Genomic DNA, 19,177 nt, shown 5'->3' with positions numbered 1-19,177 from the left:
AAAACCCTTCTTTTACCACTCAGTCATTCAGGGTCACCTGACTTTGGAGATAAAGATATGTTCCTTTTGAGAACACAAAACCAACACCAACTTAACTCCGCATTTTCCCCGCAAGCCTTTTTGACAGCTCATTTGTTGGAATGTTCTCAGTTATATATGAAATCCCCATCTGAACAACTGCTTCTAGACTGTTCTTTTAATGAGCTTTGTGCAGTATGTGCAGGAGTCGCCACCCCACAGGTCAACGAGACGGCTGGGGTGCTGCGGCAGAGAGGGCGGTCCCAACCCACCTGACGTTTATGTCTGCCTGGTGCTCCAGGAGGAAGAGCGCGCTCCTGCTGTCCTGACGCTGCATGGCCATGTGCAGCAAGGTCTGCCCGTCCGACATGGCGTCGTTGATGCAAGCGCCGGAACCCAGCAGCTGGGCTGCGATCGTGTGCATGCCTGGGAAACAGACAGGCCCCAACGGACCCAGGCTCAGCGCCTCCCACTCCCTCAACGTGTCCCTGCAACGAGCACGCCCCCTCGACTTCTCAAGGCCGGTTTTCCACCAGGCGGAACAGGCTCACCCCTCACGCCCCCCGCCCCTCCCCTCTGCCCAGAGTTGGGCAGCTCTGATTCCCCTTACCGGTCCATAATGCCAGGCCCAGCACAGTCTGGTCTCGGGAATCCTTGAGGCTGAAATCCGGAATGATTTGCAAGTTGTTGGTAGCATGAAGCGCGTTAGCTAAAATGTTTAAAGGAAAAGAACACTGGATTTCACCATCCCACGGATCACATTTAAAGAACCCAAGACAGTAAGAGTTCACTTTCCAGCTGACTGACTGGCTGTAACACAATCACCTGTCCACAAAGAGAATTCATAAATCTGCTGGGGAGTGGAAGCCAGAAACCTGGTGTTTTCGAGCAAAGCTTACGGGGAAAATAAGGGTTTCAGAGCTTAAGACCCTGTACCTTCTCGAAGGAAAACGCTGCTATGAAAACACACACGCGCTACCTGGCTGCTGACAAGGGGCTCAAAACAACACCCAGCAACGTTCTCCTGACGCGTAACTCCTACCACCTTACAACCGCTGGGAGGACTAAGAAAAAAGTACATTCTATCCAGAGTCCCACTTCTGTCCACAAGCACGCGGCTAAAAACTGCTGGCCTTGACAAGGACACAGGCAAGAGTAAGACAGGTTTCGGGGCAGGAAAGAGGAGAACCTGGGGATGACCTCCTGAGGGAAGCGGGCCTCCCCGTCCAGGGGCTCCCGTGGCCCGCCTGCCAGGGAGACTGAGGCACACGGAGCACCAACCAGCTCGTGCGGGACCTGCGGCCGGGGCGTCCCTGGACACTGCTCACGCCGAGGCAAAGCTTTGGGAAAACACCCAACATTAAGACAGAAAGCAGTCCAAGGCTCTAACACCATAACCTAAGAGCCGGACCGGGCAGGCCCCATCCCGAAAACGCACACGGGGAAACACAGCCATCAGGAGCCAGACTGCGCGCTTCTCCGGTTTGACCTGAGAGGATCTGCAGTTAGGAAACTCACAGCTGGAAGGAACATCAACTCCGCAACTGACGACTCGACACCTACTGTTCAAGGTCAAGGAGAGAGGCAGTCCCCAGCTGCCTACCTTTCTGCTCCAGGATGACAGACACCACGTCCGGATGGTTGTAGGCAATCGCCATGTGCAATGGGGTCTGCAGGTAGACGCCGTCCCCTGAGCTGGCCGGGGACGCGGCCTCCTCGGTCTGCAGGTTGGGGTTGGCCCCCTGCTGCAGGAGCTCCGCGGTGAGGCTGGCCAGCCCGTGCCGACAGGCCGTGTGCAACGGGGTTTCTCCCTGGACGGAAGCAAACGGCCCACTCAGGGCACACTCGTGCTGGGGGTTTCCGTCAGAGGGCTGAAGACAGCCTGTGTGCCGAGACCCAGGTCCCCGGGGCAGCCACAGCCCCGGGCCCATCCTGTCACCAGCTGTGACTCGTCACACGCCTGGTCTGTCCCTCCCATCCCTGTGCCATCACCCTTTGTTTCTTTAATGTCTTCCCCTGTGCCCTCCAAACAGCCTTGTGCTTCCTGTTGTCCGATGACCTTCTTAATTAGCCACCCTTCACTTTGTGTTTGTAACTATCTTGCTAATTATAGACACAACTAATTAAACGACAGCAACAGACGACCTCCAAGCGCCACTGAAATAAGCCCCACGGAGGCTGGAAGAGCCGGGACCACAGCCCTGCGGTGACAGAGCCACCAGTCTGACCACCACGCCCCGTGGCCCCCTTCCCCACCGGTTTTTCTGACCGGCTCACGTCAGCCCCATCTTGAACTCTCATCAAGACCTCCTTCTCGCACTTCTTAAAATTAAAAACATTTCAGGTTGGCCTTACACATACTTGATTCCATATTCAAAAGGACAGGAACGTATGTGACAAGTTTCCTCTCATGCCCTGCCCCCACTGCCCAACTATCCCCCCCCTAAAGAACATCATGGAAATCACTGTCCCCAAGGCAGTCCCTCCTCCTGGCAAAATCCTCTCTCCCTCTGTGGGCCCAAGAGCTTCCCCACCTCTGCGGCCCCTGCTTCTGAAAGCCACAGCCGGTAGGAGTGCAATTCTGCAACTCCTCTGCACACGGTCTCTGTGCCGCCAGATTCAGCGTCTGAGGTCAGGACAGGTCGTTCCTGCTCCAGATGACTCTCAGGGGCCCCGGCCTCGACTTCAGCGGTGCGCCCGGCCCGCCACCTTCCCAGTAGGCTCTCTCAACTCAAATGACCACACCGCCAGTCTACTCAAAACCCTTCACGTGGGTCTTCTCTTCCCTCAGGATTAAGTCCAAAGAACTCAACCAGCGTTCCAGACCCTTCTCCGATGTCACGCTCACTTGCTTTCAAGGCGGGTCTCTCCTGGCGCATCTTAGGGTTCTCCCAGTTTTGCTACGGAGGGCACCAGACAAGGGACAGCTGGCAGACCATGTGAGCCCCAGAAAGGATTTTGTAAAGCTGGGGCACAGGGCACGACTGTGCGCTATCAGGAGTGGACAGCAGGCACATGACGATGCAGGAAGAGACAGAGACACAGAGACACATGATGGCAGAAGCAAAGTCAAGAAGGCCGCCACTGCACTCGGACACGCCATGCGGCTGGAGAGCAGGCTGTGTGCAGATGCAGGGGCACAGAGGTGAGCAGGTTTAATGGTGGGGGCAGCGGGCTGCCATCTCCCTGTGCTTCGAGACACCTCGGTGGGTCTCCCGTTGAGGCCGACTGCCCGTTGCCTTCCGGCGCAGCTAAGACCACATGCACCCTTCCGCCCTGGACCCGAGTCTTAATACCGGCTCCGTTGTCGAGAGCCACGGAGCCTCTTGGAACCTCAGTGTTCTCTGCCCTGAAATGACGGATTTGTGGGTGCCAAAAACGTCCAGATCCACTCTCAGGGTAAAAGGGCTGATATCCCCAAAGCTCTTAACACAAAGTAGACACGAAATAAATGTGACCTCACAGACAAGCACAGCCTCCCTACATGAAAATGGCAAAGTGAAAACAACATCACGTGGTCTCCAGCGTCCCAGAGAGCGTGCTAATCCGCACCCCGTGACATCAGCATCAAGCCCACCTCACAAATGAGGAAACAGAAGCTCACAAAGCCTAAGATCACGCAGGGCAAGATGAGAAGGGGCCTCACCCTGAGGCCCTGTTGCGAGCAGAGCGTGCAGTCCCACCCCGAGACACAGACTAAATCCGCACTCACGGAGCAAACTCCAAACGCAAAGCGCGTAAATCACGGAGATGCATTTGTGGCCAGTTTCTGTGCACGTGTCTGTTACTCTCTACTAGACCACCAGGTCCACAGGATCTACTTTAGGACCCGACGTTCCACAAATGCTTAGCAAACGGCTGCTGAATGAATCAACCAACCAATATTTGGGGATAAAAGACCTGTTTCACCCTGGCTTTTGCACCAAGTGCATGTAACACAAACTAAAAAACAGAAGCTTTTTTTCCCTACACATCCACCACTGCCACTCCTTCCACAGACCACAGGGCTGCGGCGTCACACTTACCCACTTGTTTCTGTGGTTGACGTGGGCTCCACTGGTGGCCAGGAAAAGAGCCGCTGCCTCGTTCCCTGCTTCGGCCGCCCGCTGTAGTAAGCAGTTCCCTGGGAGACAACGGGCAGAGACACAAGCCCTTCCTCGCCACCTTCCACAACTGACGAGCCCACGTGGGAAGTCCACACAGGCCCTCCCTACAGGTGGACGCAGACACTGCATGGGCCTGGGAGGAGCAGAGGCTTGGTCTGGCCATCAGGAGACGTTCATTCTTCCCAGAGCTGTCCTCCAGACGCCACCAGGACCGGAGGGAAGCTACGTCTCCCGCCAAGGTCTCAACAGCAACGCTCCTGACGTTTTGGGCCAGGTACAGCTCTTTGTTGTCAGGGGTCTGTCCGGCACACTGTACGACAACTAGATGCCAACGGCATCCCCGACCTTGCTGTAATAGGCAAACATGTCTACAGATGTCGCCAAATGTCTGGGGGTGGGGGGGGGGGCCAGCTGTCTGAGAACCTCTGGGCTTAGAATGACCACTCTGAAGACCTTGTGAGCTGATGTTCTACCAGAAAACGTCCTTTCATTCCTAAGGCCTTAAACGTATTTGTTCTTGGCTTAGAAATGTTTTGTTTAGCATTGTCTTACAAAAGAAGCAAAATTCTCTTCTTCTTTCCCTCGTGAAATGGTTTTAGCCCCAAGGCAGTGTCTCTCTATTAAAATCCTCTTCCTTGGGGCGCCTGGGTGGCGCAGTCGGTTAAGCGTCCGACTTCAGCCAGGTCACGATCTCGCGGTCCGTGAGTTCAAGCCCCGCGTCAGGCTCTGGGCTGATGGCTCAGAGCCTGGAGCCTGTTTCCGATTCTGTGTCTCCCTCTCTCTCCGCTCCTCCCCCGTTCATGCTCTGTCTCTCTCTGTCCCAAAAATAAATAAACGTTGAAAAAAAAAAAAATTAAAAAAAAAATAAAAATAAAAAAATAAAATAAAATCCTCTTCCTTTTTGGATAAATACAAAATACCATGTTCTTACAGCTATGCTCTTTGAATTTTTTTTTTTTAATATGTATTTATTTTTGAGAGAGAAAGGGACAGGGAGAGAGCGAGTGGGGGAGGGGCAGAGAGAGAGAGGGAGACGGAGGATCTGAAGCAGGCTCCAGGCTCTGTGCCTACAGCAGTGAGCCCAATGCGGCGCTCGAACACACAGACTGTGAGATCATGACCCGAGCTGAAGTCAGACACCTAACCAACTGAGCCGCTCAGGTTTCCCAAGCTATGCTATTTGAAAACTCAAATTAAACTCCAGGACTAAAAATAGGTAAAGAAATGGGACAAAGGCTGTTTTCATACTGTTTTCCCTTGTCTCTCAGAGAGAGTGTGACTGCGCCCCAGGCATGAGCCATCCTAACCCAGAGACCCCAACAAGCGCCCTGTAGTCCTTCTGGCACACACAAGACGTAAACATGGCCTCCCTATCGAACAAAGACGACCTTCGACTGCTGACACGTAAGAAATGCTGAGGAACAGTGGACTAAGGCCAGCCATTCTATGCACACCGAAAAATGGAACAAAGGAAAAATAACCCTGAACTTGTACTAAAACTCAAAGAATAAAGTATTGACAGAACTAGCAAGACAACAGATAAACCCATAATCACGATGAAGAGTTTTAATATATCCCCAAGACTGATAGGTCAAGCAGTCCAAAAGTTAGTCAGTTACCGTGTATGATTCACACAGCATGATGAACAAGCCTGATGCACGCACATAAACAGAGCACGGTGCACCCACAATGAAAAGATGCTTCTTACGAAGTACATGTCACGCTTCTGTAAAAACCAGATCTGTAAGAACCTAACGTTCAAGTCCTAAATATCAAAGAACCAATTTCTTATATAATGTGATGCTCCGATTAAATGAGAAATCAGTAGGATGCCTGGGGGGCTCAGTCAGTTACGCATCCGACTTCGGCTCAAGTCACGATCTCACGGTTCGTGGGGTGGAGCCCTGGGCCGATGGCTTGGAGCCTGGAGCCTGCTTCGGATTCTATGTCTCCCTCTCTTTCTGCCTCTCCCCCTGGTCGTGGATGTGCACGCTTTCTCTCTCCCTCTCTCTCTCTCAAAAATAAATAAACTTAAAAAAAAAATCTTTAATTTGACCTTTAGTTAAATTATTAACTTCTTTCAGGGAAAGGGCTGTTTAACATCCATCTTTTCTTGGCCAGTTTCCCTCATCAGTGGCACCTACACATGCTTTATACATTGCAATATTGATCACAGTGGGATCCTTCTCCTTAAAAATCCCCATAATTTATTTACTCAAATCAAGAAGTATTGACATTAAAACGGTGGTTCTCAAAGTGTGATCTCAGGGTTCCTAGGGGTTCCTGCGCGTCTTCCGGGGGGTCCGTGAGGTCAAAACTATTTCTGTAACAACCACCCCTGACATTTGCTTGTCCCCCTGCACTGACGTCTGCACTGCTGATGGTCAAACTGGACCCGAACACAAATAAAGGAGGGGCCCCCAAATGTAGCAGCAGTCCCTGGGTGACTACCACAGACCCCATCGAAACGAGAGCACCTTCACTCAGGGTGGCCCTTGACAGAGCAGTAAAAATTACTAAAGTTCTTCAATTTCAACAACGAGTGCCTGTTCGCAATCCCTGTGACAAAATCATGAGGGTGCAGGGAGTTGCATCCGGCCCCGTGTGATGAAGTACAGGAGCCTCGAGGAAAAGCCCAGAACCACTGCCTGGGCTGCAACACTAAAGTTTTCCTCAGGCTACACCAGCTTTGTGAAAGAATGACTGATTAGCAAACCATGCTTACCCAAACAGGAGTATCGGACATTTTGCTGAAAACGAACGAAGTGTGCTTTTCTCTTTAAGGAAACAATTGGCAGTATTTGTACCAAATGATAAAAGTTGACCTTGCAAGTGAATATTAGAATTTTGGAAACCTTTTATCCAAAACTGCTACTTTGACAGCTTCTCAACACTGGAATGCCTTCCTGATGAGATCGATAGTGATATTAGTAAATGTGATTCTAAAATAAAGATTTGGAAGATCTGCTCAAGTCGGCAAACCAGAATTTTTCAAATAATTCAGTCATGACGTTTATAAAATCACATATGGAGAAAAGGTCCATCCAAAGCACAAGTGAACCATGGATTTTAACTTAAGAGTCAGAAAAGTTCATTGATCTGGTTTCAGATTCTACACTGCAGTTAACTTCACACTCACTGGGGATCTCTTGCTCTCTGTAGACATAAGAAATCCGTCCACAATGATCTGAGAAGGCTCCAAAATACGCCACCCTTCTCCACCTACGTTAACTGTGGGAGGGTATGTTTTCTTCACATACTTTAACCAAAACAACACACGTCAAAAGGCTGCAACGATGCAGATAGAAGAAGCCAGTCACGGTTTTCTTTTGAACGTTATTCTTCATAAAAAATGCTACATGCTAAACATACAATAGTTTATTATTTTCTAACTTAATACACCTTTTAAAAATTTCTCAGTTTTAATTCTAGCATGTTAAATATCAAAGCTACAACCCACTGAAACCGAAGCTCTTTGGGCTCTAATTTCTAAGAGTGTAAAAGGAGTTCTGAGACTCACCGGACCAAACAAATGGAAGTGTTTCTGCTTAACCGACCTGCAGTCTGGCTAAACTTCTTTTATTTTATTATTTTATTTTTTGATGTTTATTTATTTATTTACAGAGAGAGAGAGAGAGAAAGAGAGAGAGAGAGAGAGAGACAGAGTGTAAGCAGAGGAGGGGAAGAGAGAGAGAGAGAGAGAGAGAGGGAGACCCATAATCCGAAGCAGGCTCCAGGCTCTGAGCTGTCAGCACAGGGATTGATGCGGGGGGATCGAACCCACGAACCCTGAGATCATGACCTGAGCCGAAGGCGCCCCCTGGCTAAACTTTTTTTTTTTTTTAATTTTTTTTTTTATCATTTATTTATTTTTGAGACAGAGAGAGACAAAGCATGAACGGGGGAGGGGCAGAGAGAGGGAGACACAGAATCTGAAACAGGCTCCAGGCTCTGAGCCGTCAGCACAGAGCCCGACGCGGGGCTCGAACTCGTGAAACCGTGAGACCGTGGCCTGAGCCAGAGTGGGCCGCTTAACCGACTGAGCCACCCAGGCGCCCCCTGGCTAAACTTCTTAAAGCATAAGATGGCACGAAAACAACCTGGGCCTTTGCTGGGGTTGCAAGCACAGCCTCGCTCGCGCCAGCACGCCATTCGGCTGCTCAGTTTGTGGCGGAAGGGCTGGCGTGACGCCTCGTGGCCCCTCCAGCCCCAAGCCCAGCCCTGGGGCCCACGCTCTACCTGTCGCGGCGTCGGGCGCGTTGGTGTTGCTGCCGCGCTGGATGAGTCTCGCCGCAAAGCTGTTTTCGTCAAACGACGTCCCATTCAGCACCGGGAGGTCCTCGAAGGGGTTCACCGAGTGGTCGGGAGACACCGTGACGTACTGCACCGCGAGCCACAGGGCGGTGCTGCCCTCGTGGTCCTTCAGCTCCAGGTCCAGCCTGGAAGAGGGAAGCGACGTGACGGCAAACGTCGCCTCTGCCCGACACCGCGCTGCCAACAGCCTCGTTCTCCCCTCACGCACATCTCGAATGACAATTTTTTACTCTGCTTCTACTTAACGCACAACGCTATACAGCGAAGACGCTTGAAGGGAATTCCTTCCACTCACGACGCCCCCCCCCCCCCACCGTGTTCTCGATGCCGTTGGTGCATACCGTTTGCACTGCAGCAACTGACTGAATACGAGTTCGTTCCTCGCCATGATGCACAGGTGTAAGGGAGTCCTACGGGGGGAAAGGAGAGGGGTCAACGCAGAAACGGGCTCCGTGCGGGAGAACCCCAGGCCGGACCACCACCAGCAGGAACCCCACATTCCTCCAACAGCGTGCCTCTGCGCCTCGGCAAACGGCCTTCCAAAATCACGACTAAGAGGACGAAAATGGTTCTGTTTCTTTGTCACCATTCAGTCAGCAGCCAGAGGGACAAGAATCGACAGAAGGAAGAGACAGAAAACACTGTCCCGTTAAACGCTGACGCTCACTCACTACCCGTGTTCTCACACCAGCAGTTTCCAGCACACGTACGCGTGTTTTCCCCACCTAGCCTCCACAATTCTGAAAAGAAATGCCTTTCTCCCTGTAACTCTGTTCTCCACAAGCACAGTCAGAGCAGCAACAGGCCGGAATCCCAGGCCAGGACGGATTAAAGCGGCTTCTTTTTAGCCCTCGAGTGCCCTGAAGGGGACCCGCTGCTGGCACCTGTCCCAGAGGCCCGGCCACCAGACTCACCGCGGCTGGGGAAAGTCAACGTAAAGAATCAACACAAGAAAAAAAGGATGCAGTCATCTGGGGAAACAGAGTAGTTATCAAACGATGCTGAGAGTTCACGAGACCCATGTTACTTGAGTGTGAGATCCGTCACACGTTTTCCTGTTCTGCTGTGTGCCGTGCTGCATGAGGCAGATACACGCACCAGAGGGGAAAACCCCACAATGTGACCTCCCGGAAACACTGGGGACGGCTGTGAGATGGGGCGTATCCCCCTCCAAGCGCCCCCGCCAGTTCTGACCCAGGTGCCAGCAAAGGGTGCCCACGGAGGAGCTGGACCAGTGACCCCTGCAAATCCATGGACCTCGGTTCCCAGCACGGAAACAATGTCCCCAGACGCCTCTGGGCTTTGTCAAGCCTCTCATCTGCCTAATACACCAACGTCTGGGACTTCCACGAACACCAGATTAAATAGCGAGCCCGTCTGCTCGTCACGTGCCGCCATAAGGTACTGTTCTGGAAACAGCGCTAAGAGCAGCCCGATGACCCCACTAACCTGCCCTTGCTGTCTTGCATGTTGGGGTTGGCACCGGCCTGCAGAAGGGCCTCTGCGATCTGGGCCATCTCCGACATCACGTCCGCGGAGTGTTTCTTTGAACTGTACAACGCCACGAGGTGCAACGGTGTCTCCTGGGCACCCAACGTGGCGGCATTGACCAGCGCCCCGTTCTTAATGAGGAAGGTGGCAGCAAAGAGATCTCCTTGAAAAGAAACAACAGAAAAAATGGTTACACACGACAACGCCAGGGCGAGCTACTCTGGCCAACACTCCTTGGAAAGTCAGGAACCGCAGACAAAGAAGAGGGACCACCGGGCATGTCTACGCAGAACCTTCAAGACCACAAAGTCACCTGCTTGAATTCCTGCGGACCCGCTGTCACCTGCAGCCCCCTACCTCACACCACCACCCCAGTACTCCAGGCTTCCAGGCACAGAGGCCACTCCTGATCACCACCTCTCGGACAGGGTTTCTAGATGCCTCAGCACGATCCGTGTCGCTCCCTTATCTCCTGAGCACAGTCTTACCGCCAGCGTGCTGTACTCGCGCACAGGTTCCTGTCCAGAGTAGGACCACACCTCGCTGACTGCTACCACACAAATTTTTAAAATCTTCTCAATTTGTGACATACACACATAACAGTCTCAACAAGAAGTTTTCAACTAAATATCTGGACAAATAATCTGCACACATTGCTATTTATAAGAACTTCACTTGGTAACCTAAACGGTTGTAAAAACAAAACTTCTTCCTAAGTCCCCTCCGTCACCTTAATTCTTGGAGAATTTATAGGCAGGGAAGTCTGCCTAGAGCAACGTACAAGTCCCAAATGAAGTCTGAATAACTTCTGCAGAATCCAGCAAGTTCAACAGCTCCAACTGCTTACTGTCTCTGACTATGCAGCGCTCGGTGGGAGGAAAAACAGAAACTACTCTGACATCCTGACAAAAGGCCAAGAGTTAAGTTTACGTAAAGATATTAAAGGTATACAATTCTGAAAATACATGGGGACCTTCAGAACCAAGCAATCTGACAAGTGGCAATTTAATGTTAAAAATACTTGTGGAAAACCAGTTAAAGCACACTTGTCTAACTTGGAAGGTGATAGGGATTAATTAAATGTGTCATAGAAGGTTACTTAAAGTTCAATTTACCTTGGATTTAGTTCCACTTACATCTTAAAACGTGCAAAAACAGTCCCGATACATAAAATTAACATTCCTTAAGAAAATAAGGCACGAAGAGCAATGCATCCTAAGGTAATGAACTGTGAACAGAGGAATCACCCAGTTACAAATGCACTGTGCTCACACTGAGGCTTCTGTCTAGCTGCAGTGGGAGGCGGTGATTTCTTCTGGGGTCTGCAGGCAGTGCGCCCATGAGCCAACCCCTCCCGGGACAGGCCAGACCTAACTTCCGGGTGTGCCGCAGCACTTAGCTAAGTCATGCCAAGGATTCAGAGGTACTTTCTGTAGATTCTGTCTCCACTCAAGGTCTACAGGATGAATTTCGTACAAATCACATCCTTCCTCAGCTGGAAGATCCCCAAAACGCACAACAACCCCCCAGGTTCATCTGGTGCCGTGACGGCCTGCAGTACTGGAGTCTGCTGACAGTCTTGGGTTGGACACCAGGCCGTGGAAGGCGTTATGGAACTTCTTCACTATACACATCATTGGCGATGGTGCTCTTTCCACAGCTGACCTGTTTTTGTCTCTGCAGCCAGACACGTGCACCTGTCCCTGAATCTGTTAGTGCTGCAGATGTGGGCTCCTTTGAATCACAACTTCTACATGACGATTTTCTCTTACAAAGTCACTCACGAGAAGTTTTCTTTGATATCCGGCAACATCATCCATCGACTTCAACTGTACTTCTGCGTCTCAACATCTAGCATGGGGGTTGGCATTTCTGGAGTGGCAAAGCTCTCATGTCTGTTATCTGTGTTCCTAAGCTCTTTTTCATCTGCAGGTAGGGGTTTCCTCTGGTCTTCAGCGGACATGGAATTTCAAAATCAGCTCGTTTTCAGCACCTCTCATCTGTTCTGTACCTTCTTCCGAGGGCCCAATCTGCTGAAGAATGTGAGTGCTGGTGTGGAGGTGGTCAGGCCCCCACAGGCCCCTGAGATGCTCACCGGTCCATGTCTGATTTATCCTTGCAATTGCCACTGTCTTATACAAAACAGGCACCAGGGAAATGTTTGGGAAGAAAACCAATCGATTGGCTCTGATTCCCATCAATTATGACTTCAGGTTAACTTAAGATTTCTCTAACCAGCCCCTTCTTTTTTTTTTTTTCCTGGCATCTAGAGGAAAGTGCAATCTTTACCAAAGTCACACACAAAAAGGACCACAAATCAGATTTCTTCACAACAGGATACCGGTAGAGGTGTGAAAGCAACTAATTTGCATATCGGGGGGGAGACTGGGTCGGACTTTGCTGTTTATAGATACATATACACAGTGGGCTTCCGGTAGGCTCTGACAGGGGGAGCAGCCCCCACAGGGATTCAGTCTAAGACAGAATGTATACAAATATTAACAACAGAATACAATATCCTATAGAAAGCCACCTATATTCTGGAAGTGGAAAGAAAATTCGGGACTGTTGGGACAGAGAGACCTGAAATGAAAAGACCGATGTACACGATGCTGGGGGAGAAGTGTGGCGTTTTCACACCTTTGAGCTCAGCACAGATTCCAAACGAAGAGAGAAGCACAGTAAAGCTAAGACCCCACAGGCTGATACAAAACTTACAATACACGGTGGAATACAAACCGGGCAAGCATGCCCCCTGAAACAAGGGTCCAGGACTGCCGATCAACAGCTGGACAGGGATGGATAAAAAAGACACCAGAACTTTATATCGTTAAGCCCTCTTAAAAGAATTATAGCTTTTAAATTAATTTATTAATAAGAGCCAGAGATTTTTTTTTTTTTACTTAGACAAATATATGCACATAAATACATGCACCCCTGCTCCCCCCCAAAGTTATTTAGGAATTATTGGAAATTGAAAATCGGTGAGGTTTTACATGAAAAGAAAGTCAGCCCCTGGGCACACAGCCTGGAGGGAAAGGGACAACAAAGGAGCAGAACAAAGGAGGGGGCAGCAAACACCAACAGCACCGTTTACAGTTTCTGTCGGTAAGAAAACAGCTAAAACACTTTAGAAAGATTTCCATCAAAAACATTTAAAGTAAAAACCGTTTGGTGCTTACGAGCGAGTTACTCCTACAACCTGGCTCGGCTGCACCGCCCGGCGCACGAGGACTCACTGCGCTGACGTCCACACGAGCGTCCTCCCAACAACACCAACACCCAACTAAAATCCACATCAGTGTCTCCTTCAGTGCAGCTTCCCGGCTGGAGCCGTGTGCGCGGGGAGGGGGCCCCAGGCCCTTGGGATACCCACACGGAGCCACGTGCAGGGAGGAGGTCCCAGAAGCTTGCAGTGTTCCCACGGACGGCCTCACGCTGCTCCCGGGAGAGGCCCCACTGTGCACGGACTACAGGCAGGGAGACAGGAGGGCCCACTCAGAAGCCCGCTGACCGGCACTGACTCTCCGAAGGTCGATGCTGATGTTCAACAGCAAGGATTCACCTTCTGGCCCAGATCCGGCTCGTCGGAGGCGGCGGCCGCCCTCCGGCCACACGTGTGCCTCCTGTGGCCTCGTCCACAGACACTGGCTGCCCATTTCATTCTTCACAGAACTGACCGCACACATTCCAGCGGGTGTCCGGAACCAGACCCCCATCTCACACAGCAAAGCTCTTCAGGCAGATGACAGTGAACTTAGAGTAAGGTTGACAGTTGAATTTAACTACGTTGCTCAGTTCAACCACTTGGGAAGGTCCACGGACGACAGCTGGAGCTGAAGAAGGGACAGGGACAGCTCTGCCTCGGGAACTGGAGCTGGTCCCGGCGCGCCAGTGCGCACCCTGGCAGGACGGTGCCGCGCGTGCTGGGAACACTGGAAAGCAGAAGGACTCCCACCCTGCACGTGAGGGAAAGGACACCCAGAGGGGACCAAGTGGCCCGTCCAAGGCACGGAATGAGCGCACGAGCCAGGACTGAAACCCTGGCCCACCCAAGCCTCGACGTCAGCGCTCCGCCTACCACGCCGTCCCGCCGCCCAGGGCCGGCAGCAGTGTAGACCCTCACACCCACACTGCACAGACTTGCAGGCAACCGACCGACTCAGAGTGGAAGGTTCGTCGCCTGAAAACAAGCATCAAAAATGCACTGCCAATTCGTGGGAACTCTCACAACTAAGCAATCACCAAAGTATTTAATAACTCGTCAAAGATGTTTTCTTGTCGCACGTAAGAATTTAACTCCTTAAGAAACATAATTCTTGAGACTTTTTTTTTTTTAAGTAAGAAGTAGATTTGTTTCCAAATAAACATCTCAGACACTAGACGCCAGGAAAAGCTAACTCCCCACGCGGTGGGAACTCTTCCCACTGTACACACACCCAGTGTGCTAACGGCTTTGCACAGCACAGGGTGGCGCCTGGGAAACGCATCTGTCCTGGACGCGGACATAATCCCAAGAGTTCCTTCCCGACCATGAGCAACATTTTCCTCTCCATCAGCCAGCAAGCTTGACGCCCTAACGCAGGGCTTTGAGGGAGATTTAGGTTAAAACCTTTGCCCAAAAAGAGCAAAGCCACAGCTGCCTACAGGACTGTATTTGAAGAAACTAGTTCCACCAACCAGGAGCAACCTGTGAATGAGTGAGTGTATATATGGCGACAGTGTAACAATGAGAGTAAATTGGGGCGCCTGGGTGGCGTAGTCGGTTGAGCGTCCGACTTCAGCCAGGTCACGATCTCGCGGTCCGTGAGTTCGAGCCCCGCGTCGGGCTCTGGGCTGATGGCTCAGAGCCTGGAGCCTGTTTCCGATTCTGTGTCTCCCTCTCTCTCTGCCCCTTCCCCGTTCATGCTCTGTCTCTCTCTGTCCCAAAAATAAATAAACGTTGAAAAAAAAAAATTAAAAAAAAAACAAAACAAAAACAATGAGAGTAAATAAAGGAGTGACAGTGCACCAGCACGATAATAGTATAGCAACAAGGCATAATGATAAAAATGGCTGTATAGTCGGAAGGGTGAATACACAGGATTAAGACGTGGGGAAATCAGTACGTTGTCTTTTTTTTTTTTTTTTTAACGTTTATTTATTTTGAGGGATAGAGACAGACAGAGTGTGAGTAGGAGAGGGGCGGAGACAGGAGATACAGAAACCAAAGCAGGCTCCTGGCCTGTCAGCCAGGCACGGGGCTACAACTCATGAACCACGAGATCATGACCTGAGCTGAAGTCAGACACTTAACCGACTGAGCCCCCCAGGTGCCCCTGGTACATCCTGCCTTTGACGTCTGCATGTAGACACAAAAACAGCCATGGCCAAGTACTTCAGCCAAGTCATCTATCCCTGTACAAATTGAGACTTGGCATTTTTGAAAGCTCTCATTCCAGGGGCGGGAACTCTGCCCCTAGACAGCTTCTCATTCTGTCAAAAACAATTACCGCAAAGGAGAGTCAAGCAGGATCCATGTGGGACTTAACAACTGACGACACCATGGGAAAAACAAAACAGAAAAGACTAATATTCTTTTTCTCTTGGAATTTAATTAAGAGTACAGTGTTTTGATCTTCATTCTATCACTTCCATATTCTTCCCGCTATTAACAACAATAGGCGCAAAATATAGCTACGGTTTCAACTAACCTTCCTACGACGGAACGAAACTCTATCCCTTTGCCATGAAAGAAGTCTAAGCTGGACAAGTGAAAACTCCGAATCCAAGACTGTGTTTAAACACGTGTGGTTCTGATGCTTCCCCGCTCTTCCAGCTGCAAACACAAGCGCCACTAACGCCACCCTGGAGAAACGATACACTGAAGATGCGAACACGTCACGTGCCTACAAGGAAGGGTCCTCTGCGGCAGGGCCGACACCAGGAGAGCCCGAGAGACAAGGCGCAGCAGCAGCTTCTCCTCCCCACCGACCACAGACTCGACGTCACGAGCAGGCTGAAGCAGCATCTCGGAGTGTGTGCAACAGGGGCAGAGGCTTCAAGAGTTACTTGCACTAAAGTAAACTCGCCCGCAGGGGGACATGCTTCTTCCTACCTCTTTGGATTCCTTTGTGTAACAGGCTCCAGCCATTCCTATCCGCCATGTCCACATCGGCTCCGTGACTAACCAGCGTGGCGGCAATGCTCTCCAGTCGCCGTGACAGGGCCAGGTCCAAGGGGAGGTGTCCGTTATGATCCACTTCGTTCAGCTTCCCAGGGAGCTGCACAGGTAGGGTTGTAAATCAGCACCCAGCTGGCAGACCATACAAGCGATTTTAACGTCTCCCCGCCGGACCCTTACACACCTTCTTTCACATAAATGCCAAATTTTAATGCCGTTAACTGTTCGCTCGACAAATTCCACTGCACTGACCACCTTCCGCCAGGCCTCTGAAGGGCACACGCCTTTCAGGGAGCACAGGATTAGCGGGGGTCACAGAGCGGACACAACACCATGGAAGACAACGCGGGGCCAAGAGGGGAAGGAGGACGGTGCGGGAGCAGCGCAAAGGCCAGGGCAGAGGGCACAGAGGGTGGGAACAGCCAACGTGCTCACGAAGACTACGGCTCCATATGGAACTCCCCTCGCAGATACAGGACACCCACGAGCCAGCACCCCTCGCTGCCACCTTCACTTCTTCATTGGGCAGTGCAGTCCGCACGGTCACAGCCCCTAGAGACGTCCACGTCCCAACCCCTGGAACCTGCATCACCGTCCGCAACAAAAGCGACTCTGCAGATGTCACTAAGATTGAGGACCCTGGAGTGGGGACCACATCCTGGACTACCTGTCAGATCCCACGTGTCCTTAAAAGTGAAAGAGGGGAGCGGAAGGGCAGACGAGACAGAGGTGACAGGAGGACTGGCTGTGCTGCCCCTGGCTCTGAGACGGGAGGGATGCGGTGGCCTCCAGAAGTCAAGAGAGCCCCAGGAAGTGAAATCTGTCAATACCCCAAACAATCAAGAAATGGGACCCTCCCCTAGAGCCTCCTGCCGACAGCCGGGTTTGAGACAGGCGATGCCTGGACCGGGCTTCCAACCTGCAACACCTGTAGGGTAACACATCGGTACTGTTAACCACTAGCTTGTGGCAATTCCCTAGAGCAGCAAAAGAAAACAAAGGTGGATGTGGGTGCCTGGAAGTCAGGTACCGCTGCAGCCACTACCTCAACATGTGAACGTGGCTCGACAAGTGGGCATGGGCAGAGGCTGGAAGATTTCGGAGGAGCGTAGCAGAAAAAGCGCAGACTGTGCTGGAGGGACTCCTGGGAGACACGTGCACATCAGAGAGTGCGCCGGTGAGGGCTCGGAGGGAGCAGGGGACATTCAGAGAAAAACAAGCGACGTGCGGTTTTCAGAAAAGGTAGGAAAAACGGAAAAAGCGGCTACAGTACCTGTGAGTCCATTTCAATTAGATAGAGGAAGACCACATCCTCTCTCTCTACTTTGATAGCCTTATGCAACGGGTACTCAGTCTTGGATTTGATCATTTTGTACAACAACTGGGCACTCATGCTGCTGAAGTCCTCCTTCCGTAGGTCGTCCTGAGGACAGAAGGCCAGTGAAAAGCAGAACAGACCCAACAGACCAACAGCAACAACAACGGACGTTCTGACTTCCCGCGAAGGTGCTTTGCTCACAGCCCTCCATCTCTCACCCACCCAGTGGCTGGCGATAATTTCCGCACAGTAGTTCATCAGCGTGCCGGCACTCAGTTCCTCCGCGGTCTGATAGAAGCGAATACAGTTCCTGACGTTCACCAGAGACATAACACCCTTCTCACATCTACGAGAGAATGTTAGTGATGAACGGTGTCATTGGGACAAAGAGAGTCACAAGTTAATCAACCAAAGCTGCAATCTGTGTCCTGGCCAGCCGTGTCCAATAACCCTGAAGTACAGGGAGAAGCAGAGGAGTGATGGATCGGTTCCAGCAGAGGTACCGTGTGTTAGAAGTACCAGCATCTCATTGTATCACATTGACTGTTCTGGTCAGAATCAAAATAACCTCTAAATGGTCAACCCCAGCCCCCCAACTGCCTCGAAAGTAATGCCATGGAACTCACTGATCATACACAGGCACCTGCAACATCACACACTCGATGGGTCAGATTCGCTCCTTTGGTATGTAACTGTGTTGTGTGGACCTGCGCACAGTTCCCACCAGCACATCTCCGTTACACAACCAGCAAGGCTTAGTAATCGATTAGCTGCAGACATGAGCTCTAGGCCTCGATAAGGATCTCCTGGAAGTCCCCCCTCCCACAGGTGAACTATATGGAATGTGAAGTATCACTCGATAAAGCTGCTTTAAAAAAAGTTTTTTTAACATTTACTGATTTTTGAGAGGCAGAGACAGTGTGAGTGGGGGGAGGGGCAGAGAGAGAGGGAGAGACAGAATCCGAAGCGGGCTCCAGGCTCCGAGCTGTCAGCACAGAGCCCGATGCAGGGCTCAAACTCAGGGACCATGAGATCGTGACCTGAGCCGAAGCTGGACGCTCAACCGACTGAGCCACCCAGGCGCCCCTCGATAAAGCTGCTTTTTACAACCCCACTTACCAAATGGATCCCGCAGGGGCACCTGGGAGGCTCAGTGGGTTAGGCATCCAGCTCTTGATTTCAGCTCAGGTCACGATCTCACGGTTTTTGAGTTTGAGCCCCAGGTCAGGTTCCACACTGCAGGTGCGGACCCTGCTTGGGATTCTCTCTCTTTACCCTTCCCGCCCCCACACACGTGCACTCTCTCTCTCTCCCAAAAATAAATACATACACACACACACACACACACACACACACACACACACACACACAAATGGATCATGTATGTAGACAACTGAGTTTCATCAAGTACAACTTAGTCCACCCACAGAACACTGCAGTATACACACGATACACCCATATTATACACACAGTACACACGCGGTTCACACACAGTATACCCACAGGACACACGCAGTACACATGTGGTACATACAGTGTATATGTAGTACCGAGTACACACGCAGTATACATGCAGTACACACCCAGTACACACAGTATACAGTACACACGCGGTACACACAGCACACCCAGAGTACACCCAGAGTACACACAGTACACACCCAGTACACACAGTACATACGCAGTACACACAGAGTACACACATGCTACACATGCAGTACACACAGTACATCCAGAGTACATCCAATACACATGCAGCACACACAG

General features: G+C 51.2%; 1 protein-coding gene and 1 long non-coding RNA gene across 4 annotated transcripts in view; one reads left to right on the top strand and one right to left on the bottom strand.

Annotated features, from left to right (window-relative positions):
* Positions 1 to 19,177, bottom strand: part of ANKFY1 (ankyrin repeat and FYVE domain containing 1) — an 81,119-nt gene that overhangs the window by 17,665 nt on the left and 44,277 nt on the right. For all 3 annotated transcript variants that reach the window (XM_040453563.1, XM_040453564.1, XM_040453562.1), the window contains exons 5-14: positions 17,633 to 17,756; positions 17,366 to 17,515; positions 16,027 to 16,192; positions 9,888 to 10,092; positions 8,780 to 8,848; positions 8,364 to 8,563; positions 4,044 to 4,141; positions 1,622 to 1,829; positions 629 to 727; positions 291 to 444 (exon numbers count right to left, since the gene is read on the bottom strand). In XM_040453563.1, the coding sequence (XP_040309497.1) occupies positions 291 to 444; positions 629 to 727; positions 1,622 to 1,829; positions 4,044 to 4,141; positions 8,364 to 8,563; positions 8,780 to 8,848; positions 9,888 to 10,092; positions 16,027 to 16,192; positions 17,366 to 17,515; positions 17,633 to 17,756 (1,473 nt within the window). The remainder of the gene's footprint in view (positions 1 to 290; positions 445 to 628; positions 728 to 1,621; positions 1,830 to 4,043; positions 4,142 to 8,363; positions 8,564 to 8,779; positions 8,849 to 9,887; positions 10,093 to 16,026; positions 16,193 to 17,365; positions 17,516 to 17,632; positions 17,757 to 19,177) is intronic.
* LOC121016103 (uncharacterized) lies at positions 4,141 to 5,614 on the top strand. The gene is made up of 2 exons (XR_005784108.1): positions 4,141 to 4,398; positions 5,393 to 5,614. It is a non-coding gene; the product is annotated as an uncharacterized LOC121016103 (long non-coding RNA).

Source organism: Herpailurus yagouaroundi, unplaced genomic scaffold (assembly GCF_014898765.1).
Source record: "Herpailurus yagouaroundi ecotype Mexico unplaced genomic scaffold, PumYag 208, whole genome shotgun sequence".
In the NCBI taxonomy this organism is placed as follows: domain Eukaryota; kingdom Metazoa; phylum Chordata; class Mammalia; order Carnivora; family Felidae; genus Herpailurus; species Herpailurus yagouaroundi.
This window is presented reverse-complemented; position numbering and strand designations above follow the sequence as displayed.